Genomic DNA, 19,628 nt, shown 5'->3' on the forward strand with positions numbered 1-19,628 from the left:
CGAGTTTTTCGAGTCGGGTATTGAGTTGCTCGACTCGACTCGTTAACCTATCGAGTCGAGCTCACTCGAGTCGAGCTTTGACCGAGCCAAGTTCGAGTAGCTCGCGAGCTGTCTCAACTCATTGCCAGCCCTAATAAAGACAAATATAAAACATCCTATAAATGGAAGATAACCTCAGCATTTACTCCAATCACCCATGTAACAGCTCGCTCTTCCGAACTGGTAGCGAAACACACTCGACAACCATAAACTAGAATCCAAATCTTGATTAATAAAATTGCAGCAAAAAAACAACCTTAATTACATCAATAGTTCCACTTAATACCAAATATAATATACAACGAAAATATCTTTGAGAACTATTCTCAAATCAACTATCTAAAATACAAACTAAATCCTTAATCTAGGACAACATCATAATCTTGCTTCACATCCAATTCCGAGCTCACCACACCAAACCTGCAAATTCAGAGAACAAATACAAAACAAAAAAATTTCAAAATGAGTGAAAAACTCGTAACCTTTACTTCAGCCCGTTATAAACATTTTATTTCTCAAATCATTTTCATCTCGTTACAACGCTGCAGTGGCAAGTACAAGCTTTGGACAAACACTGCCACCAAGGTTCGTTATGGAGCCCAGCATGTACTACCCCTAAGGTTCGTTATGGAGCATAGTCGACCATATCAGATCAAAAGAAGTAATCATCCTCCACCCATACCTTGCCCACTTTATATTTTCAGTTCATAAATTAAGCCACCAAAACAGTTGTGTATTCATAATCAATCAATGACATTGCATCATCACATTCATAACTATGGCCATAGTACGAAGTTATTTACGAAAATAAAACACAGAGATCCACCCACACAAGGGCATGAGTAAATGATTTACTGAACATAAAAGTTACCTGAAATGCTTCCAACAACACAATCTCCTTCATAATCCCGAATGATACTTCACTCCAAAATCATCCTCCAATAATGACCTCACAACAATAACAATAATTAATAACTATCCTGAAACTAATCCAAACTCAAAATTCGGGTTTATAATCAATTCCGAATTTGGAGACTACCTCCACTTAACATTCGAATTTCCTTAAATCAGTTCACAACCTATAAATTCAATAACACCACCTACATCACACGACTACCATCCCTATTTCAGAACCATAATTCTAAATTATTGAATCAAACTAGCCAAGCTTAACTAACAACCTTATTAAACCAAGAACGTAATTTAGCTACTAATAATATAAAGAGAAGACAAAACTAACTTAGCTCATATAGAATTCTCAAGAACTGATTTCTAACTTGCATTCATAATACTTAACCCAATGATTTAACCACCACAACCAAACCCGACAACTATAATAAAATGAGAAAGAAACTGATTTGGCTCCTTTAAATCAAATTAGTAAGGAACATGTATAAATATCAATTTAGTCCAACTCATAACTAAAGTCAAGAAAAATGAAGAGAACAAGGTAATTACACAGAAAGCCACACACCTAAACCGACAACACCAGAAGTAGTGGCGACAATCACCACCACCAATAGCGAAGCGCTGGTCGTAGCAGGCCACGGCGGCGCCAACACCGCCACCACAGCAGTAGCAACGAACAAACTGAAGAGAGGGAGGAACCACAATGCATCACGATAAGGTGCAGGGGAACATCTACAACACCAGCTACACACGACCACCACCAGCAGCAAAACCTCCTGCGAGACAAGATGGTGGCGCGACAATCCTCACGTCTGCGGCAGCACAATAGAACAAAACAGGGGATATGCAAACCATGAGGAGAATGAAAGAAAGGAGCAGCAGCAGCGACAAGGCTCTTCGACGCGGCTCCGGCGACTCGCAGATGACGGAGGGGGAAGCGAAGGTCAGTGAAAGAGATGGTGAGGAGTAAGGAGTTGGGGTTTCACCGGGATGGGATTTGGAGTTTTGAGAGACACGGGGAGAGAGAAGAAAATTTGGGGTTTGAGTTTTGGTTTAGAAATGCCGACCACAACAAAAATTGAGTTTTTTGCGAGGAGATACCAGAATAATAGATCATTTTATGAGGATATATCTCACTAATTTTTTTTTTTTGTGGGGATATACCAACCGAAATTTAAGTTTTGTTAAAAGGTACCAAAAACACTAATTCTGGCGAGAACGTCAAATTTTCGGCCTTTGAACTGCTTAATTACTCTTTTTATACTGCGTGATATTCAATTGCTTCTATTACATTTATTTACCTCCAACTTACTCACTGTCACTTTGTAGCTCACTCGCAAGTTCCTGACATGTCAAAGGACGAAAATTTGACTTTCTCGCCGGAAATAATGTTTTTGTTACCTTTTAACAAAACTTAAATTTAAGTTGGTATATCCCTACAAAAAAAAAAATTAGTGAGGTATATCCCCACAAAATGCCCTATTACCTTGGTATATCCCCGCAAAAAACTCACAAAAATTAGGAGGATTTTTATTACTCCTTAACCGACAACATAAAGGAAGGAAGGGAACCCGACTTTGGTTTCCTAATCGGGTAAATACAAATTAACAAATTGCTCATTAAACTCGATATATAAAATAATATAATAATAACTTCATAAAAAATAATATAAGAAATATATGACAAGAACGGCAAATAAAATTCATACTCCATAACTCAAATAAAATATAATTTTCGGAACATAATTAACTTGATAGTTATATTTAGCTTTTAAATAAACACTCTTAAAAATAGGGCTACCTTTTGTTGTTAGATCTAGCTTTTAAATAAACACTCTTAAACACTCTCAAATAAATTATATTTAGCTTTTAAATAAACACTCATAATTAACTTGTTTGGGTTAGAAAGTGCAAAATTTGAGGTTGTTAGATCTGTTTTACTAAGGAATTGTCTACCTTTTGTTGGAGCTAACCTTATCGTCGTCGTCTTGCGATTTAGGAGTTACTCCGATCTTGACTAAACATGTAAAGATTATTAGATTAGGGTTTTAGTTTGGGTATCAAGTTTTTGTGATCTACTTGATTTTTCACCTGATCTTGTTTGGTATAGCTATTTTTTTTACTCATAATGTCTGTTATTTGTTTTTATTGTTGGGAAGTGTTGCTTTGGCTTCTCTTTAGTGATGTTGGATGTTTTAAGGTTGTTGGTTCAAGTATTAGATTGTGGTTTACAATTTTGTGTTTTAGTTCTAAGTATTGTGTGTGGGATAGTTTAGTTTGGATGCTGGTTAATGTAAAACAATTGGAATTATAGAATAGGAGCCTAAAAGCTTTGCTAATTGGTGCCGTCTGCTCTAATGGACGGGGTTTAAAGTTTGCTGGTCAAGAGCAGAGGCGAATCTTTTCAAGGGCAGGCCTGGGCTTGTCCCCTGAAAGATTTTGAAAGGAAAAAAAATACATGTTTCTATATTTATAATCCAACCGAAATAAGCCCAAAAGAAGATATGTTCATATGTAAAACTGTACAAACAAGGGGAAAGAAGATGGGAAAAGGGACCACATTGGCTAAAAGTTATATTATGTCACTGATGTTGACGCTTTGGCCTTTGTGTATTGTACATTTGTAGTCCATGTGCTGGATTTTTTCTTTCCCTTCTTTTTTTTCTTTTTTGAAGGATTATTCTTGTAGGCCTTCACAAACTAGCAAGAAGAATTAGGAAAATTTATATTATTGAATTTTTTTTTCTCTTTATCCAATTTTTCTTATATGTTTTACTTTATGCTATATTTAGAGCTTTGAACATTTGACTTTTTCATTTCTTCTTTTTGTAAAGTCGAAAATCATATAAAAATTAAACAAATATCATAAATCTATAAGTAAGTCGTATCAACGAACTTGTGTCCAGGTTTAGGATGGAAAATTGGATAATACTCCCTTCGTCCCATAATGCTCTTGACACTTATCAAGGCACGTAATTTTAGATGATAAGTTGTTGTTTGGTTATTAATTTTAATTTTTATTGAAAAGTAGATGTGATAGGAGTTAATAGTTAGTAAAAGTAGTATTATGTTATTTTAAAGAAAGAGAATGTGTGCTATGATTAGAGTTGGTAGGCAAATAGTTAAAAGGTAGAATAATTAAAATAATAGTGGGTCATATCTCAAAATAGAAGTGTAAAGAGCATTCTGGGACAGATAAAAAAAGGAAAGTGTAAAGAGTATTCTGGGACGGATGGAGTATTAATTTGATGACTCATATCAAAAATTGGCAACTATAGGCAATTAGTAGATTACTCAAATAAAACTATAGATCTTTTATATTTATAACTTAGTTTCAGGTATACAAATTAATTTATAACTTAGTTTACTTTGATATTTGTATATACTATATAGTATATATTTAATTGTTTGCTTTGGACTTGGAAATAATATTCGTATGTTTTTAGAGGTTTAGACTTCCATATACTACTGTGAAATTTTTTTGTCCCTTGATGGCATAAATTTCAAGATCCGCCACTGGTCAAGAGGACCCTCTTTTTTTATTCGCTAGAATTTTTAAAGAATACATTATGGGTAGTATGTCAAGGAGAAGAAACTTAAGTAGGAGGGGTAATTCTTGAATCGGGATCGTCTGGTTGTGTTTGAGATTAACAGTTGTTGATTCTCAATTTCGGTTACTGATGACATTGGATTTCATCGCTTTTGAAACTTTTTATCTTTACGTTACTCCTCAATTTATTATTTGGGGGCTCATAGTAAGCTTACCAAGTCACTTTTAGTGACTCTTGTTGCTTGTGAGCAGCTCACAAGTATGTTATCTCCGTCTCGAATAATTTCTACCCTTCTATTTTTCTCCTTGCTCTTCAAATTTCTCAGGTTTTCATGTGTCCTAAATGTTTATGTTCCCAAAAAGTGCTCAATAATCTTCAATGGAAGTACTACTGATGGCTTTGGCACGTTTGGAGGTTGCAAACCAAGTCATCCTAACAACCAATGTTCCAACGGAGAAGTTTATCCTACCCTTTTAATTTCTATTAAGTTGGTTTTCCTTTACTCGTCTAAGTATTGTAAGGGTCACTAATGTCACAAGTAGTAAATAGTGTTTAAACTCTCTTTATTTATGCCAATGTTTTCGATGTCAAAAAAAATAGATGGATAAATATTTGTCCTATAAAAAGTTCCCTCAAACAAAAGTTACCCGCTTATGGCTCACCTTATTACTTTCATCCTAATCTTGTAGAATTACTTGTTATAAGTAAAGATGGCAATGGGTAGGATTTGGACAGGGTCCTCTAAGATCCAGATCCGTTTTTCAGGCAAGGATCTGTATCCTACCCGGATCCACTGGGTAATAAGAATGAGGATCCTGATCCAGATCCATATGGATCCTACGATCCGGTCCTAAACGGGTCCAAAACGGATCCTTGCTTATTGTCTTCAAACTACCCTAATTTTCACAATAATTAAAGATTTTAAAAAATAAAGTCATCTAATATCAACCAAAAAATACATTTAATTTTTGAAAAATAACCATTGCAACTACTTACAACTATTCAATTATCAAACTGTAATTTAATTATCAACCCAATTTTCGAACTTAACTATCCAGTAAATTCACGAAAAAATCACACATTAATTAGAACATATCCGAAATTCAAGCGAAAATCTGTTTTACATTTAATAACTAATATTATCAAAATATAATATTAAATTATAATACTATTATAAAAACAGGTAAACGAATCTGAATCTGGGTAATTATTTAGGACCCGGTCCAGATCCATTTTTTCCAAGTAGGATCCAGATCCTACCCGGATCCATAGAGTCCAAAATTTGAAGATCCAGATCTGTCAAAAATGAATCTGGATCTACGGATCCGGGTAGGGTACATTACCCACTGCCATCTTTAGTTATAAGTCTTATCATAGAATTGTGTTCATAAAGAAGAGAATAATTCAGTGGTCATCAATCATCATATGGCTCGCTTATGTCTATATGATTCTAATAATTGAGCGTATTGATGGTGTTGGATTCACTGAAAACTCCAATGGAGTGATTTTCATTTATCAATATTTACAGTATACAAACTAATGATAGTTCTAATGTGTTAGAAAACCTATCTATTTACAAGATACATAAACATAATAATCTATTTTATCACATCCCCGCAGTCATAAGGGAAGGAGGATGAACACTAAGACTGGACTTAAACTCCAAACATAAATGTCCACAATCACAGGGGGGGGATGATGGAAATTAGACTGAACTTAAACTCTAAACATAAATCACCGCAGTCATAGAAGGAGGACAAACACTAAGACTAGACTTAAGCTCCAAACAAAAATGTCACGGCAGACCGTCAGTGAATATGTCAGTAGAATGATACCTTGTGTTGATTTTAGTGGAAATGGGTGAAGCAAGTTAGGCAAGGAGAAGAAGCGAAGGAGTGCGGCAGAGGCAAGGCTCGGCGGGAGGCTGTGTAATGGGCCCGGGGGAATTTTGTGCCCTGGCGGGTGGCACCCCTACAGGCCCAAGGCAGTAGCTAGCAAGTGTTGTGACAAGCTCACCCCCCGGCGGGCACTTTCTAGCTCGGGCGTGCGTTAACTTGGGGTTCCATCTAGAATGTTGCAATAAGTAATGGCCCGAGCAGGCAATTTCTCGGGCCGGGGCGGCCAGCCCAAATCTTCACGTGTTTTTGCGGATTAAGATTTAATCGTGACCCTTGGATTGCTTTTAGTCATAGGAGTATAAGACTTTGTTCTTTCGGACTGAATTAATAAAAATTCAGTTTAGTTGAGTTCTGTTAGTTTCCTCTCATTTTTTTATTCATTTCAGTTCAGTTTAGTTCAGACAAATTAATTCAGTTTAGTCCAAAAGAACACAACTTAAATACCCTATTTTATGGGTTTTGTATCTCAAAGTTCAAACTTGGAACTCATCTTTCGTAGGATTTTAGGAGAGATAGTGAGTTTGTTAGAGATTTGTATGTTCACCATTGTTCTCCATTGATTTCTTAGTGCAAGTTTGTTTGTTTTTCTCCCGGAACTCGGGTTTCCCACGTTAATCTTGGTGTGTTCTTTCTTGTTTTCTTTCCTTTTTGCATTGCTTTTTGTTGTTTCAATTTCATGTTTCTTCTTGATTATTATTGATTGCACAAATTAGTTAGCACTTGTTTTAAAATTACAACCTTATAGGACTATCATTATTTTGTAAATTATAAATATTGATCAATGAAAATCACTCTGTTTGGGGAGTTTCATTTAATCTAGTAGAGGCTCATCTTTAAATTTTAATGTATTATGGGATATTTGTGTTTGCATTAATAAACTGATCCTACTTCAGTTTTTTTAAAATAAAATACTCTAAAAGAAAGTAAACAACATGGGACTCATAATGGACATATGTGATAGAAAAATATTAAAATACTTTTTTTAGAAAACCTTAATCAAGGTTGGTTCTCTAATCTCCTCTTCACAGGCTTATGAAATAAAATGGCTACCGGCCATGTCTCTTGCTTGAACCTGAGCTCACGTGAGTACACAATATTGTGAGGTATCCAGTTATCCATGGGCACATAAGTGAACATGACAGATGATATCAATTGGTCTAGTTAAAGTCCAATACTTAAAGTATGGCCCAAAAAGTCTTCATCTCCGCGACGTTATATTGTTGTGACCTTTTTTCTTGTTTTTGAAGTATTAGATTTTGGGGAACTGTTGGATGGCTGAAAGGCTAGACCACTAGACAGCAGTGGCGGATCCAGGATTTGACCCACGTGGGTTCAAAGTATTCCGAACAAACGCAGATATATAAAATTAAAATTGTTTACGTATTAGTTAATACTTGAATGTAAATTCCGAACAAAAGTAATATATTGAGTCACAATGAGACATTAGTTTTCGCATCTAAAAACAATTAAGAAAATCAAATTTGATGTAAATAATTCCATTTTATTTTTATATTTTGGGATGGTTCTCATAACGATATAAACTCTTATCTTTCTTACCACTATAAGGTCAATAATATATTCTGGGTATATTTTGTATATAAGAAATTGAACAGTTCATATTATTTCGATAAGATAATACTTGAACTTGGGTGTTTCGAAAATAATCAATAACTAGTATTATTAAAAAAAAAATGGGTAAAAGTTTAGGTTATTTGAGTAAATTTTCCAAAAAGATAATGAGCAAAATGTTGTCTTACAACTAAAAGAAAACTAAAACAACTGTTAAAGTAGAGTTCTATTAGAATTAAAAAGGAGAAAGAATGTACAGTTGTATAAAAAGAAAACAAAATTAATAGATGGAAAGCAAACCATTTGTTAAGATTTTGATATCCAAACCCAAAAAAAAAAAAAAAAAACAGAGAAAGAAAGAAGGGAAAAGGAGACACAAAACGTAACAATTAAAGAAGGAATAACAGCTCCTTGGCGGGATCGAACCCGCGTATCGCTGCACAAGAGCTGGAGAAGCGTGCCCCAACTTACCGCTGAGCCAAACATCAAAACAATGATATAACACGATTCAATATGTTTATATTTAGTTTCTCGTTTTCTATTTTCATTCAATTTCTCCTTATTTTTTCTCCCGATTTTTGTGGGTTCAGTTGAACCCACTGAACCCACGCTGGATCTGCCCCTGCTAGACAGCAGAATAAATTAGGCTGGTCTTGATAATGTCATATACTATAGACAAAATGGGAACAATTTAAAATGGTTCTTGCTATCAGTGAGATTTCACAACTGCATGAAAATGCTGAATTAGAGAGCAACTGAGTTTTTCTTTTATCATAATAAGATTTGAAATTCTATATGCGAGTTGCACCTCTTTCTTTCTTATACACTTTTCATTTATTTATTTTCCAAGCAAGAACCTATCTGAAAGAGCATTTGATTCATATGATTGCGAGATGAGTTATGCCTTTAAAATGAGCAAAACATATACCTAGTGTATATTTAATAAATTAATATATTTAAAATTCATATCTTTAAACCTTAAGGTATGTGATTTAGAAACATGAAGGGGATGTGGGTATGGTCATACCAATACCTCTAAGTATCAAATAAAAGAAGAAAAAATTCATTCTCAAATAAATAAAACAAAACACATGACATTAGGTATCAAGTTCCAAACCTATATTACTTTGATTTCGTTCCTTATTCTAAGCACATACCACTATATAAACCAAACTCCCCCGAAAAAATAGTTTGGGTATCTGAGCTATTTTTTATTCGAATTATTAAAGTAATATGTTAATATTTCAGATGTTTGTACAAATCAAATCACTTTTAGTAACAAGTAACATTTACAATATCTTTGAATTGGTACATACAGCAGTTTGATTGGTACGTAAAGTAGTTTGGTTGGTACTAATTGTGTGTATTAACAATAAAGACAAAAAAAGTGATAGATACGACAAAAATTCAAATAGATAATTCACCATACCCCCGAAGAAATAGTTTGGGTATCTAAGCTATTATTTATTCGGATTATTAAATTAATATGTTAATACTTCATATGTTTGTACAAATCAAATCACTTTTAGAAACAAGTAACTTTTACAATATCTTTAAATTGGTACATACATCAGTTTGATTGGTACGTAAAGTAGTTTGGTTGGTACTAATTGTGTGTATTAACAATAAAGACAAAAAAAAAGTGATAGATACGACAAAAATTCAAATAGATAATTCACCATACCCCCGAAGAAATAGTTTGGGTATCTAAGCTATTATTTATTCGAATTATTAAAGTAATATGTTAATACTTCATATGTTTGTACAAATCAAATCACCTTTTAGTAACAAGTAACTCTTACAATATCTTTAAATTGGTACATACATCAGTTTGATGGTACGTAAAGTAGTTTGGTTGGAACTAATTGTGAGTATTAACAATAAAGACAAAAAAAGTGATAGATACGACAAAATTTCAAATTGATAATTCACCATACTTCCTCACCATCTAATTGCATATCTTAGGTCAAATTAAGGGTAATTACTCTCCCATTACCTATATTATCACTTCTTCATGTGTACACGCCTCATGAAATCGAGGAGGAACACTCTAATTAAGAATCTAGAACACTAATCTCATGTTTATAGTTATAAAGATTGAATCTTTTACATTTTAAGGGTTAAGATAGTAGCTTTAGAAAAATGTAACAAAAGACAGGCTCTAATATTCCCAAGAACTAGAAGAAATGTCATTAACCTCAATTAGGAGATGCATACAAACCTGAATCTATGTGTGTTAGGTTGAACAACCAACAAATTAAACAAGCATTCGAATTCTTTTAATCAAAATCACACGTATCCTAGTATTGTTGTTGTTCAAATTATATATAATACAAGTTAAGCTCAACAAGATAAACTCCAAGACTCTTATCTAAGCTAGCAACCAAACGAATTAGCCTCTAATAAGCAATCTAATGATACGACGTTCTTAGGATAAATTTTCAAAAATCCTAATCCATGTAAAGAACTATCAAGACTCTATGATTAAGGGAATTAAGCTACGAAACATAATAGGATCCATTTAATCACATTTCACACGCCTAAAACAAAGATCAATTAAAGAAACCTAAGACTCAAACCATGTAAACATTTCCAAGTGGAAAGTAAAACCATAGAAGCAAAACTAATAAAAAGAAGCATGAAAACTACTAAAAAAAGTCCAATAAACATTCAAGAAAGCTAAAGAATTTCCAAGAACTTCCAAGAAACATTAAAGAAAAGACTTATGACTCATATGCGACTCCACATACACATCATACTCCCCCTCTTAAGTTCAACTTGTCTCAAGTTGTGTCAACACATGGTACCAAGTCACAGGTTTGTAATGTTACGCTAATGTCATGTCCCAACCACCTTGTAAGTATCATACCGCAATTTCTTCGCGACCTTGAATGGTCCTTCATCCATTGGTTCTTCATTCTTGTGATCTATGTGAAGCTTTTATGCAGCCAAAGAAAGCCAAACAAAATCACCAACATCCAAGCTGGGAACATGTCGCGTATGTAGCAAATCCTTACGCCTTTCCTTCTTCGTTGTAGGCACCTCTAGTACTTCATCTCTACACAAACTCAAGCAAGTGTGCACACCCTTAGGAACTGCAAACAAGGTCGTGGGCACTTCATCTCCAATAGCTTCCTTATTAGCCATAGGGATACGCTTAGGTGGTAATGGTTTCAAGCTAAGCCAATTCGTTCCCTAGACATATAATGTCCCTCCCATGGTGAATCACACTCCTATCTCACTGTCATGGGTGTCCAAGAAGCAAAGAACAAGTGGTCATTGGCGCCACATCACACCATAATTGGTACATGTTTCCTCCAATGCGAAAAGACACAAACGCTTATTTACTAACCAACACAATACTAACATCATCCAACCAACTTAACTTATATGGTGTAGGATGTGGTTCAGTAGTCAAGTTCAGCCTCATTCACCATAGAAACAGCACACACATTAGTACATAGAGATGACATACAAGTATCATTATCAATAGTAACCGAGAAAGTCTTAACATTTACGAGGCAGCGTGTTTGAAACAAAGGTACAACCACTCTATTCCCACTTCTTATTAACGTATTCAACCCAATTCTAGACGACATAAATTGTCGGTTGGTTTTTAACCAATGATCCGGAATTTTCTTTTCCCTATTGGGCCAGGGCAAACTGATCATTTATGATGAAAAGGATAAGCTTCAATTGTTCGTGCTTGAGTGGAATTTCGGGAATAGCCATCAAAGACTTGCATAGAATCAAATTATGATGCTCTTGTTCCGGGTCAAACATTGGAGTAGAGGTCCAAAAAGATGCAGCATCCACGAACTCCATAGAAACATCTTCTTTGACACGTTTAAGCGAAGCAAGAAGTATTTGGCAATCCTCTTGGGAAATCAAGAGTTTGTTGGGGAATTCCCTTTAAAGATGACCAAAACCCCGACATTTAAACACAAATTTTCTTTCATACCTTGCTTCCCTAGTGTCAAAGATGGCACCTTTGGTTCCGAAACATCCTCAGTACTAACACTCGAAGATGGTGAGCTGCTAGGCTTATCTTGCTCGACATTCCCTTTAGTTGCCTCCTTTGTTGTCTTGCAACCAAAATTATGAGCTTTAGTCTCTTATTGACGCTCTTCTTCTTTTTTCAACAAACACAACTTGTGGAAGGACTCATAAGGATGGAGTTTTACAAAATTTGCAATTTTCCTCTTCAAGCCAAGAAGAAACTTAAGACTTTTGCTCATCATCATCTTTGCAATTTACACGCGAGCCAAAGTCTCTCAAACTCCTTAATGTAACTTTCAACACTGAAACCCTCTTGTTGAAAAGAGTTTAACTTTAAAAACAATTCTTGTCTATATGGTTTAGGCACTAAACGTTTCTTCATCTTGGTACTCAAATCAGACCTAGTATCAATCTCCTCCTTCCCTTATCTCCTTCGTCTATTTTGGTAAGAGTCTGGCCAATCAAGAGCATAATCCGTCAAACGCAAAATAACAAGATCATACATTTTTCTATCATGCATCCTGCACTTTGTAAGCAAATAAACGCTTCGTTCTCCGTTCTCCTCTCTCATGTCAAGAATACATTTGCACCCTTCAAGCCATTAAACTCCGGAAGCTCATTGAGTTTAACCTCCTCATCTTTACATGGAGGGGTTTGAGATCGATCCGCACCAGCAACAATACAACGCACATCATCTAACTTGTCAGCAAGTGCTTGAATTTGGTCGAGTAATGCAATGTTGCGCAACTCATGAGCCTCGTGCTTGGACTCATTGGTTGTGTGATGTAGCGAGAGTGTCACCAAAGCAACCATTATCTTCTCTATCCTCTCATCCGAACCCATGGTGCATGAAATAACAAACTAGGACCGAGAGATTGTGAGAACAACCCCTTGCAGGGGTAGGTGGGGGAAGGGTGGCTAGTGGAGCTGGGGTGGGGGTCAGGTGTTCGAGGTTGAATGTTGATGGGTTGAGGAGAGAGAATTAGGGTCAATTGTGATTTTTTAAGATTAATTAGGATTAATTGGAATTACTTAGGAATTTTAGGATTAATTAGGATTACTTACTAAATGAGTTAACCGTTGTTAGTCATTAAGGACATTCGAATGTATTTTTAAGAAACTAAGAAGCATATGGTGAATTCAGGAAAAAGTATAAGTATCTGGTATAAAAATCTGTCAAGGATATATGGTGAAAAAACTGTTGAGTTTAACCTCATCATCTTTACGTGGAGGGAGTGGAGATCAACTCGCACCAGCAGCAATACCAATCACATCATCTAACTTGTTGGCAAGGGCATGAATTTGGTCGAGCAATGCATAGAGGCGAAACTCATGAGCCTCGTGCTTGGACTCATTGGTTGTGTGATGTACTGAGAGTGTCACCAAAGCAGCCATTATCCTGTCCACCCTTTTCATCAAAACCCATGGTGCATGGAGTAACAAACTACTATCGAGAGATTGTGAAAACAACCCTTTATAGGAAATCTGTATGCGCCTTGTGAAATCAAGGAGAAACACTCTAATTAAGAATCTAGAACACTAATCTCTCCTTTATAATTTTGATTGAATCTTTTACGATTTAAGGGTTAAAGATTGCTTCTTGAGAACAATGTAACAAAAAATAGGCTCTAATATTTCTTCAAGAACTAAAGAATCTCTCACTAACCTCAATTAAGAGATAGGCTTCTAATACCACTTAAATTCAACTTTACTCTATTTAGTTTTCATTACCCTTTTGATGCATTACTTTGATATAAGCATGCCCTAAAATCACTATTATCTCATGAAGTATTTGTAGAATTTTTACCTATAGTTCACACTTTCATTTTATTGAATGGAGGTTCCACTCGTTTGAGAGGATCCTTATATGTGGCGTATGACAATTTAGAGTCACATTCATTACTTGACAAGTGTCCAATCTAATTATGAATAATTAAAAAGAAAAAGAAATAAAAAATATAAGAAATTTATCAAAGAAAATAATAAGAGCCCACCCATCACTGATCACTCCATGAGTAGATCTTTTGAATGGGAAAGAGTGACGAATCTCTGATAGTGATATGTAGGCATTTCCAAATATCATGGCTATACTTTATACCACTAAGACATCTTGCACCACTAGAAGATTAGGATTTTTTTTTGCGAACAAAAGGATTACCTAAACACATGGTGCCAGGAAGTTGGAAAAATTGACACACTAGAACACTTCCACAGTTTCTCAAACCACCAAAACGCTTTCTAATACCACCAAATACTTCCATAAAAAATTTAAAACAAACAAATTTTCCAACAATCTTTACTTAAAAAGTTTTTCTTTTTAATTATTAATCCAAGAAAAACAAACATAACCAGTTAAAGACTAAATTGAACTCAAGGTGTATTGGACAATGATTTGATCTTACCAAAGCAGTCACAGTTAAAATAAAAAAGGAGCACGAAATTACGAGGTCAAGCAACCTTGTATATTTATCAAAGCAAGAGTACAAGAGGACATAGAAATCAAGTTGTAGAAATCCAATAATTAGCAGCAGCAGTAAAAACTTGTGCATCTTTAGAGTCATTCTTCATTTTCCTTTGTCACAAATAGCGAAAAGGAATCAAGCCAGAAGCATCGGTGGAATGAATCAGCGCTTCCGACACGACTGGCGTTTTGTTTAGCTATGCATTATTATGAATTCTATATCCAACTTCTCTATACTCCTCTAAGCAAAGTAGAAAATAGGGGGGAGGGGGAGGGGGAGGGGGAGAAGGGGGTGTGATCGTTTTCTATCGTGATCACAGGTTGAAAAATCAATCTAGAATGGCTATAAAGGACCAGCGACTTCCTCGGCTTTCTGGAATCTAGGACCTGTAACCCAACCACCATCGATAGAATCGATAACTCCAGTCAAGCCATCATCAACAAAATCACCTATACTTTTAACTTTCCATTCCTTAGGCTCAACAGGGTACTTCCCTGAAAAACAAGCATAGCAAAAATTTGGTGAATCACCACCAAGCAACTTCCTCAAACTATCAAGCTGTAAAAACGCAAGTGAATCAGACCCAATGAACTCCCTAATTTGCTCCACATTTAATCTATTTGAGATGAGCTCCTCAGAGCTAGGAGTATCGACACCATAATAGCAAGAACCAATGATGGGAGGACTCGCGATCCTCATATGTACCTCTTTCGCTCCCGCTTCCTTGATCAACCTAACAATTTTTGAAGACGTGGTACCCCTAACAATCGAGTCATCCACAACAACCACCCTCTTCCCTTCCAAAACAGCCTTCACTGGTGCCAATTTAAGCTTTACCCCAAAATCCCTGATCCTCTGGGACGGCTCAATGAACGTCCTACCCACATAATGTGACCTTATCAAACCTTGCTGAAACGGCACACCCGCCTTTGCAGCATACCCAAGAGCAGCAACCACCCCAGAATCCGGCACAGCAATAACCACATCACAATCAACCGGCGACTCAGTTGCTAAAATCTCACCAAACTCCCGCCTAGACTCATAAACCGACCTCCCAAAAACAATCGAATTAGGCAACGAAAAGTATATATGTTCGAAAATACACTGTTTCGGCTCAGGGTGAGGCATCAAACACAAGGATTGAACTCCTTCTTTATCCACAACTAAAACCTCACCAGGGTACACTTCTCTCTCATAAGTAGCCTCAATCAAATCAAGTGCACAAGTCTCACTAGCAAAAACAACAGCACCATTACTCCTTCTCCCCATAACAAGCGGGCGAAACCCATACGGGTCTCGGACGGCCACAAGCTTATCCTCAGTCAAAAAAACCATAGAATAAGCACCCTCCAACTGTTCACAAGCATCAACAATTCTCAAAAAGAAAGGCCTAGCTTTAGAAATAGCAATCAAATGAAGAACACATTCAGTATCAGAACTAGTATTAAAAATAGAGCCATTATCTTCAAGCATATTTCTCAAAGCCTTATAATTAACCAAATTACCATTATGAGCAACACCCACTGACCCATACCTGTAACCGGCAACAAAAGGTTGCACATTTTTAAGCATAGAAGACCCAGCAGTTGAATAACGAACATGACCAATCGTTGATTGACCCGGTAACTGGTTAAGCTTAGATTCATTGAAAACCTCTGAAACTAAACCAACACCAGTTATACTCTGCAAAACGCCGTCGTTTACAGTCACAATACCAGCACCTTCTTGCCCACGATGTTGTAGTGCGTGAAGTGCAAGATAACAGAGTCTAGAAGCTTCTGGGTCGCCATAGATTCCGACAACACCACACTCTTCACGAGGTTTCTCATCGGAATCCACGAATTCATCATATGGGTTGTCTTTTTTTGCGGATAAAAAGGTGGGGTTCGAGTTAGAAGAGGATTTTAGAGGGGTGATTTTGTGGGTTGAAGGAGGGGAAAGAGGGAAAAATGAGGGTTTTTGGAGGGTTTTAGAGGAAGGATGATGAGAGAGAAAAGATGAGTTTTGGAGAGCAGGTGAGCGCAGAGCTGTAGACGCCATTGATGAATGTTTTTGAGATTTTTTGAGGAGAGAGAAAATTGAAAGTTTTTAGGGAGGAGAGAGAAAATGAAGTGAGTGTTAATGGAGGGTTATTGGTTATTGGTTATGGCGGGCTAGGGTTTTGAGGAGAGAGAGAGATAAGAGAGGAGTGGTTTTCGGCTGAAGACCCTCAAGAGTCAAGAGGAGGGAAATTGAATTCAGTTTAAAACGCAGCGTTTGAGGATGACTGTAGGGGGTAAGTGGCTGTAAAGTGCTGCGTTTGTGGAGATTATATAACCAAATAAAATTATGAAATTGCGGTGTGAGTTTAAAATTCTTATCGGAATAAGTATTTTTTTTATCTTTTTTACTATGTGGCGTAGGGTTCTCAAATTCATTGGAAATTGACATGTGAATATATGATTGTTATATTTTTTTTTTTGGATAAGAATATATAATTGTTATCTTATCGTTGGATATTTTCATATACTTGATTATTTTTCTTAAAGTTTTCAAAATTAAGATTTGGTTAACTTGCTTCCTTTATATTATTTTATTGTGCTTACTTTGAATCTTTGACAATGTTCACAATTAGAGAAAAATATAATCATGTGAGGAAAGAAGTTTTGTTTAATTGAAATAGTCATCTAAATTTGAAAAATCCTAGTGTGCAAATTACTAATAAATTAAGGATAAAAACTACCATTACAACGACAAACGAGTTATTAAAAACCCTCTATGTCTTCGATTTGTTGATTCGATGTTTAAACGATAGTGAATCGCCGACATTGGAGTTTTCATGAAATGTGTTGCAATTACATATGAGAGTAATTCAAAAATGGGAAGCATAGTTATGAGATGGGAAATATAAGGCTCTTTGTGAAAGTAATCAATTCGTAGTGTTTGTATAAAAAATAAAAATAAAAACTCGATATTATATGATCATTTTTATATTTTAATTTTTTATAAAAATCGTAATAGATAGGTGTTTTTACAATGGGGCAACTAGTAGATACTAAGTAATGTTAATTAAATATCCTTACAATTTGGTTGTTAAGTATAACTCGACATTTTCTTTTTTTTTATTTTTTTATTAGGAAATTAAGTTAGCCCAAGATAAGGATCGAACCCCTGACCTCAAGGGCCAAGGGAGAGCGCTCTACCCACTTAAGATAGGAAACACTCGACATTTTTCTCTTTGAAGATCATATAACTCACGAATTACCTTCACCATAACAATAAATGAAGACTATCTTTAATGTTTAATACTTGGATAATGTTATTTAGGGCTACATATAAACATTAAATACATGTCTTAAAATGAAAATAGTTTATAAATTGATGACAAAATTTCACATCATTCGAGATAATAAATGCTTGATTCAAATTTTTATTTCTATTTTAAACTTCTTATACATAACCTAAGGGCTATGTATATCATTTTCCTTAATACTTTCACCGTTAAATATGTCTAAGTCAAACTTAATTATAAAAAGTTGCAAGTACAAGTAGCCTAAGTAGACTTTAAATTTTCTCATCTTAAAAAAAGAATCTCTCGATACACAATTCAAATAAGCTACCCAAATCCATTGGCTTCTTTTTGGGTTATTTGTTGGAGAGGGTTAATTGCCTTTTTTTGACATGGAAGAATAATCAAACTCCAGGAAATTGTCCCTCCATTTATTATGATCCACCCAAAATATAAATATATTTCATTTCATAGTACTAGTAATCTAGTATCAATTCAAATCTCCAACTCAAAAGTCATTTTCAAGAATTATTCCATCCTATCTTTCTGGCTACAATTTGTTAACAACAATAGATTAGAAGCACAAATCATCCACTCCCAAAAAAAAAAACAAAGCTTGGCACTTTTGGCTTGGCGCCCTCACAAGTTGGTATAAATCCATCATACATCATCACTTTTTGCCTTTTGTATACATGAAACGGCTATGCAACCATGCAGACAGCCGTGTTTTATGGAGGTATTGATTGCAGATTTCAAGGTTAATTACCAAATTTAGAACTTCATGTTCTGCCTCGGATGAAATAACAAAAAATTTACTCTAGTACTCGTAAAAGCAACGAAAAAGGACTTTATAGAGCAAGGAACTAAAACTAAACTGAGAGAGCTATGAGTTCCATAGGGGGCCGAATGAATTTCCTGGCAACAAACATGACAATCGAGGGTGTTGCGAAATGATACACATTAACGCTTGACCCATTGGAAGCTCTTTCGTGCTTTTGCTTTACCCGGCTTTTTCCGCTCCACAACTCTAGGATCTCTTGTCAAAAACCCAGCTGAAAAGCAATGCAAATTGATTGGATTATCAGGTAGAACATAATCAGTTAGACGGAAGGAAAGAATACAGAGTAGCAGAAAAAGAATGTTAAAAACATGCAATAGGTTTGAAAGACTACAGAACTCAATAAGGCTGATTATACCTTCTCTGAGTGGAGGACGCAATCCAGGTTCCCAACATTGTAATGCCCTGCTGATCCCCAAACGGATCGCGTCGACTTGACCTGATTTAGACAATAATAGTTAGTTCTTAGTTGGGCCATAACACAACAATGGCTGGGTTTCAGAAATGAAAACATTTTACAAACAGGGAAATCTTAGCTCAGTAGCATGAGAATAGACCTTGGCTCCACACGGAAACAATTCGAAAACCAGAAAACCTAAGTTTCCAAAGGTTTGTGTGCTTCAGAGGTAGCTAATCTTCTATTGCTAGAATGCTGTTAATAAGCAGTTACCAAACACTGAAATTCCTACAACAATGATCACCTCGACAAAATCTAGAAGACCTATACGATGCTGGGAGTCCAAAACGAGGGAAAACAAATAGGGGTGAGGTTCTTTTGATTAAGCACACACAGACAGATGGACTGCACTTCACTAGTGCATGTGCCCTCCTAGGGCTAGCATCAGTTTGACAGTTTGACCAGCAGCTCATGGAATTATCGATGAGGCTTGCAGTTCACAAAATGGGTTATTTCACTACCCAACTTGCCAACTTAACCTAAGACCCCTGTTCCTGCCAAAATCCCAGAAAGGAGGCCATAGATCGATTTCTGGGGTAACCCTTTGGGATGAAACGGGGAGGGGGGAAGAGGGGGGGCGGTTCTTTAGTGCTAGGTCTGGAGAGAGGTAGGCCTGGGACGTCCTGTATTCCAGCACGA

General features: G+C 35.8%; 1 protein-coding gene, 1 long non-coding RNA gene and 1 other non-coding gene across 3 annotated transcripts; all 3 read right to left on the bottom strand.

The window, feature by feature from the left end:
• Nucleotides 1-248: 248 nt before the first annotated feature.
• On the bottom strand, nt 249-2,079 carry LOC104886845 (uncharacterized). Its single transcript, XR_789264.4, has 2 exons — nt 1,514-2,079; nt 249-459 (listed from the first exon to the last, which is right to left on the bottom strand). It is a non-coding gene; the product is annotated as an uncharacterized LOC104886845 (long non-coding RNA).
• Nucleotides 2,080-14,404: 12,325 nt separating this feature from the next.
• On the bottom strand, nt 14,405-16,802 carry LOC104886844 (amidophosphoribosyltransferase, chloroplastic). The gene has a single exon (XM_010671374.4). The coding sequence runs from the start codon at nt 16,464-16,466 to the stop codon at nt 14,769-14,771; it is 1,698 nt and encodes a 565-aa protein (XP_010669676.1). The 5' UTR covers nt 16,467-16,802; the 3' UTR covers nt 14,405-14,768.
• Nucleotides 16,803-18,300: 1,498 nt separating this feature from the next.
• LOC104886843 (uncharacterized) lies at nt 18,301-19,617 on the bottom strand. The gene is made up of 2 exons (XR_007271276.2): nt 18,891-19,617; nt 18,301-18,746 (listed from the first exon to the last, which is right to left on the bottom strand). It is a non-coding gene; the product is annotated as an uncharacterized LOC104886843 (transcript).
• Nucleotides 19,618-19,628: the final 11 nt, after the last annotated feature.

The sequence above is a fragment of the Beta vulgaris genome, chromosome 2, assembly GCF_026745355.1.
Source record: "Beta vulgaris subsp. vulgaris cultivar EL10 chromosome 2, EL10.2, whole genome shotgun sequence".
In the NCBI taxonomy this organism is placed as follows: Eukaryota; Viridiplantae; Streptophyta; class Magnoliopsida; order Caryophyllales; family Amaranthaceae; genus Beta; species Beta vulgaris.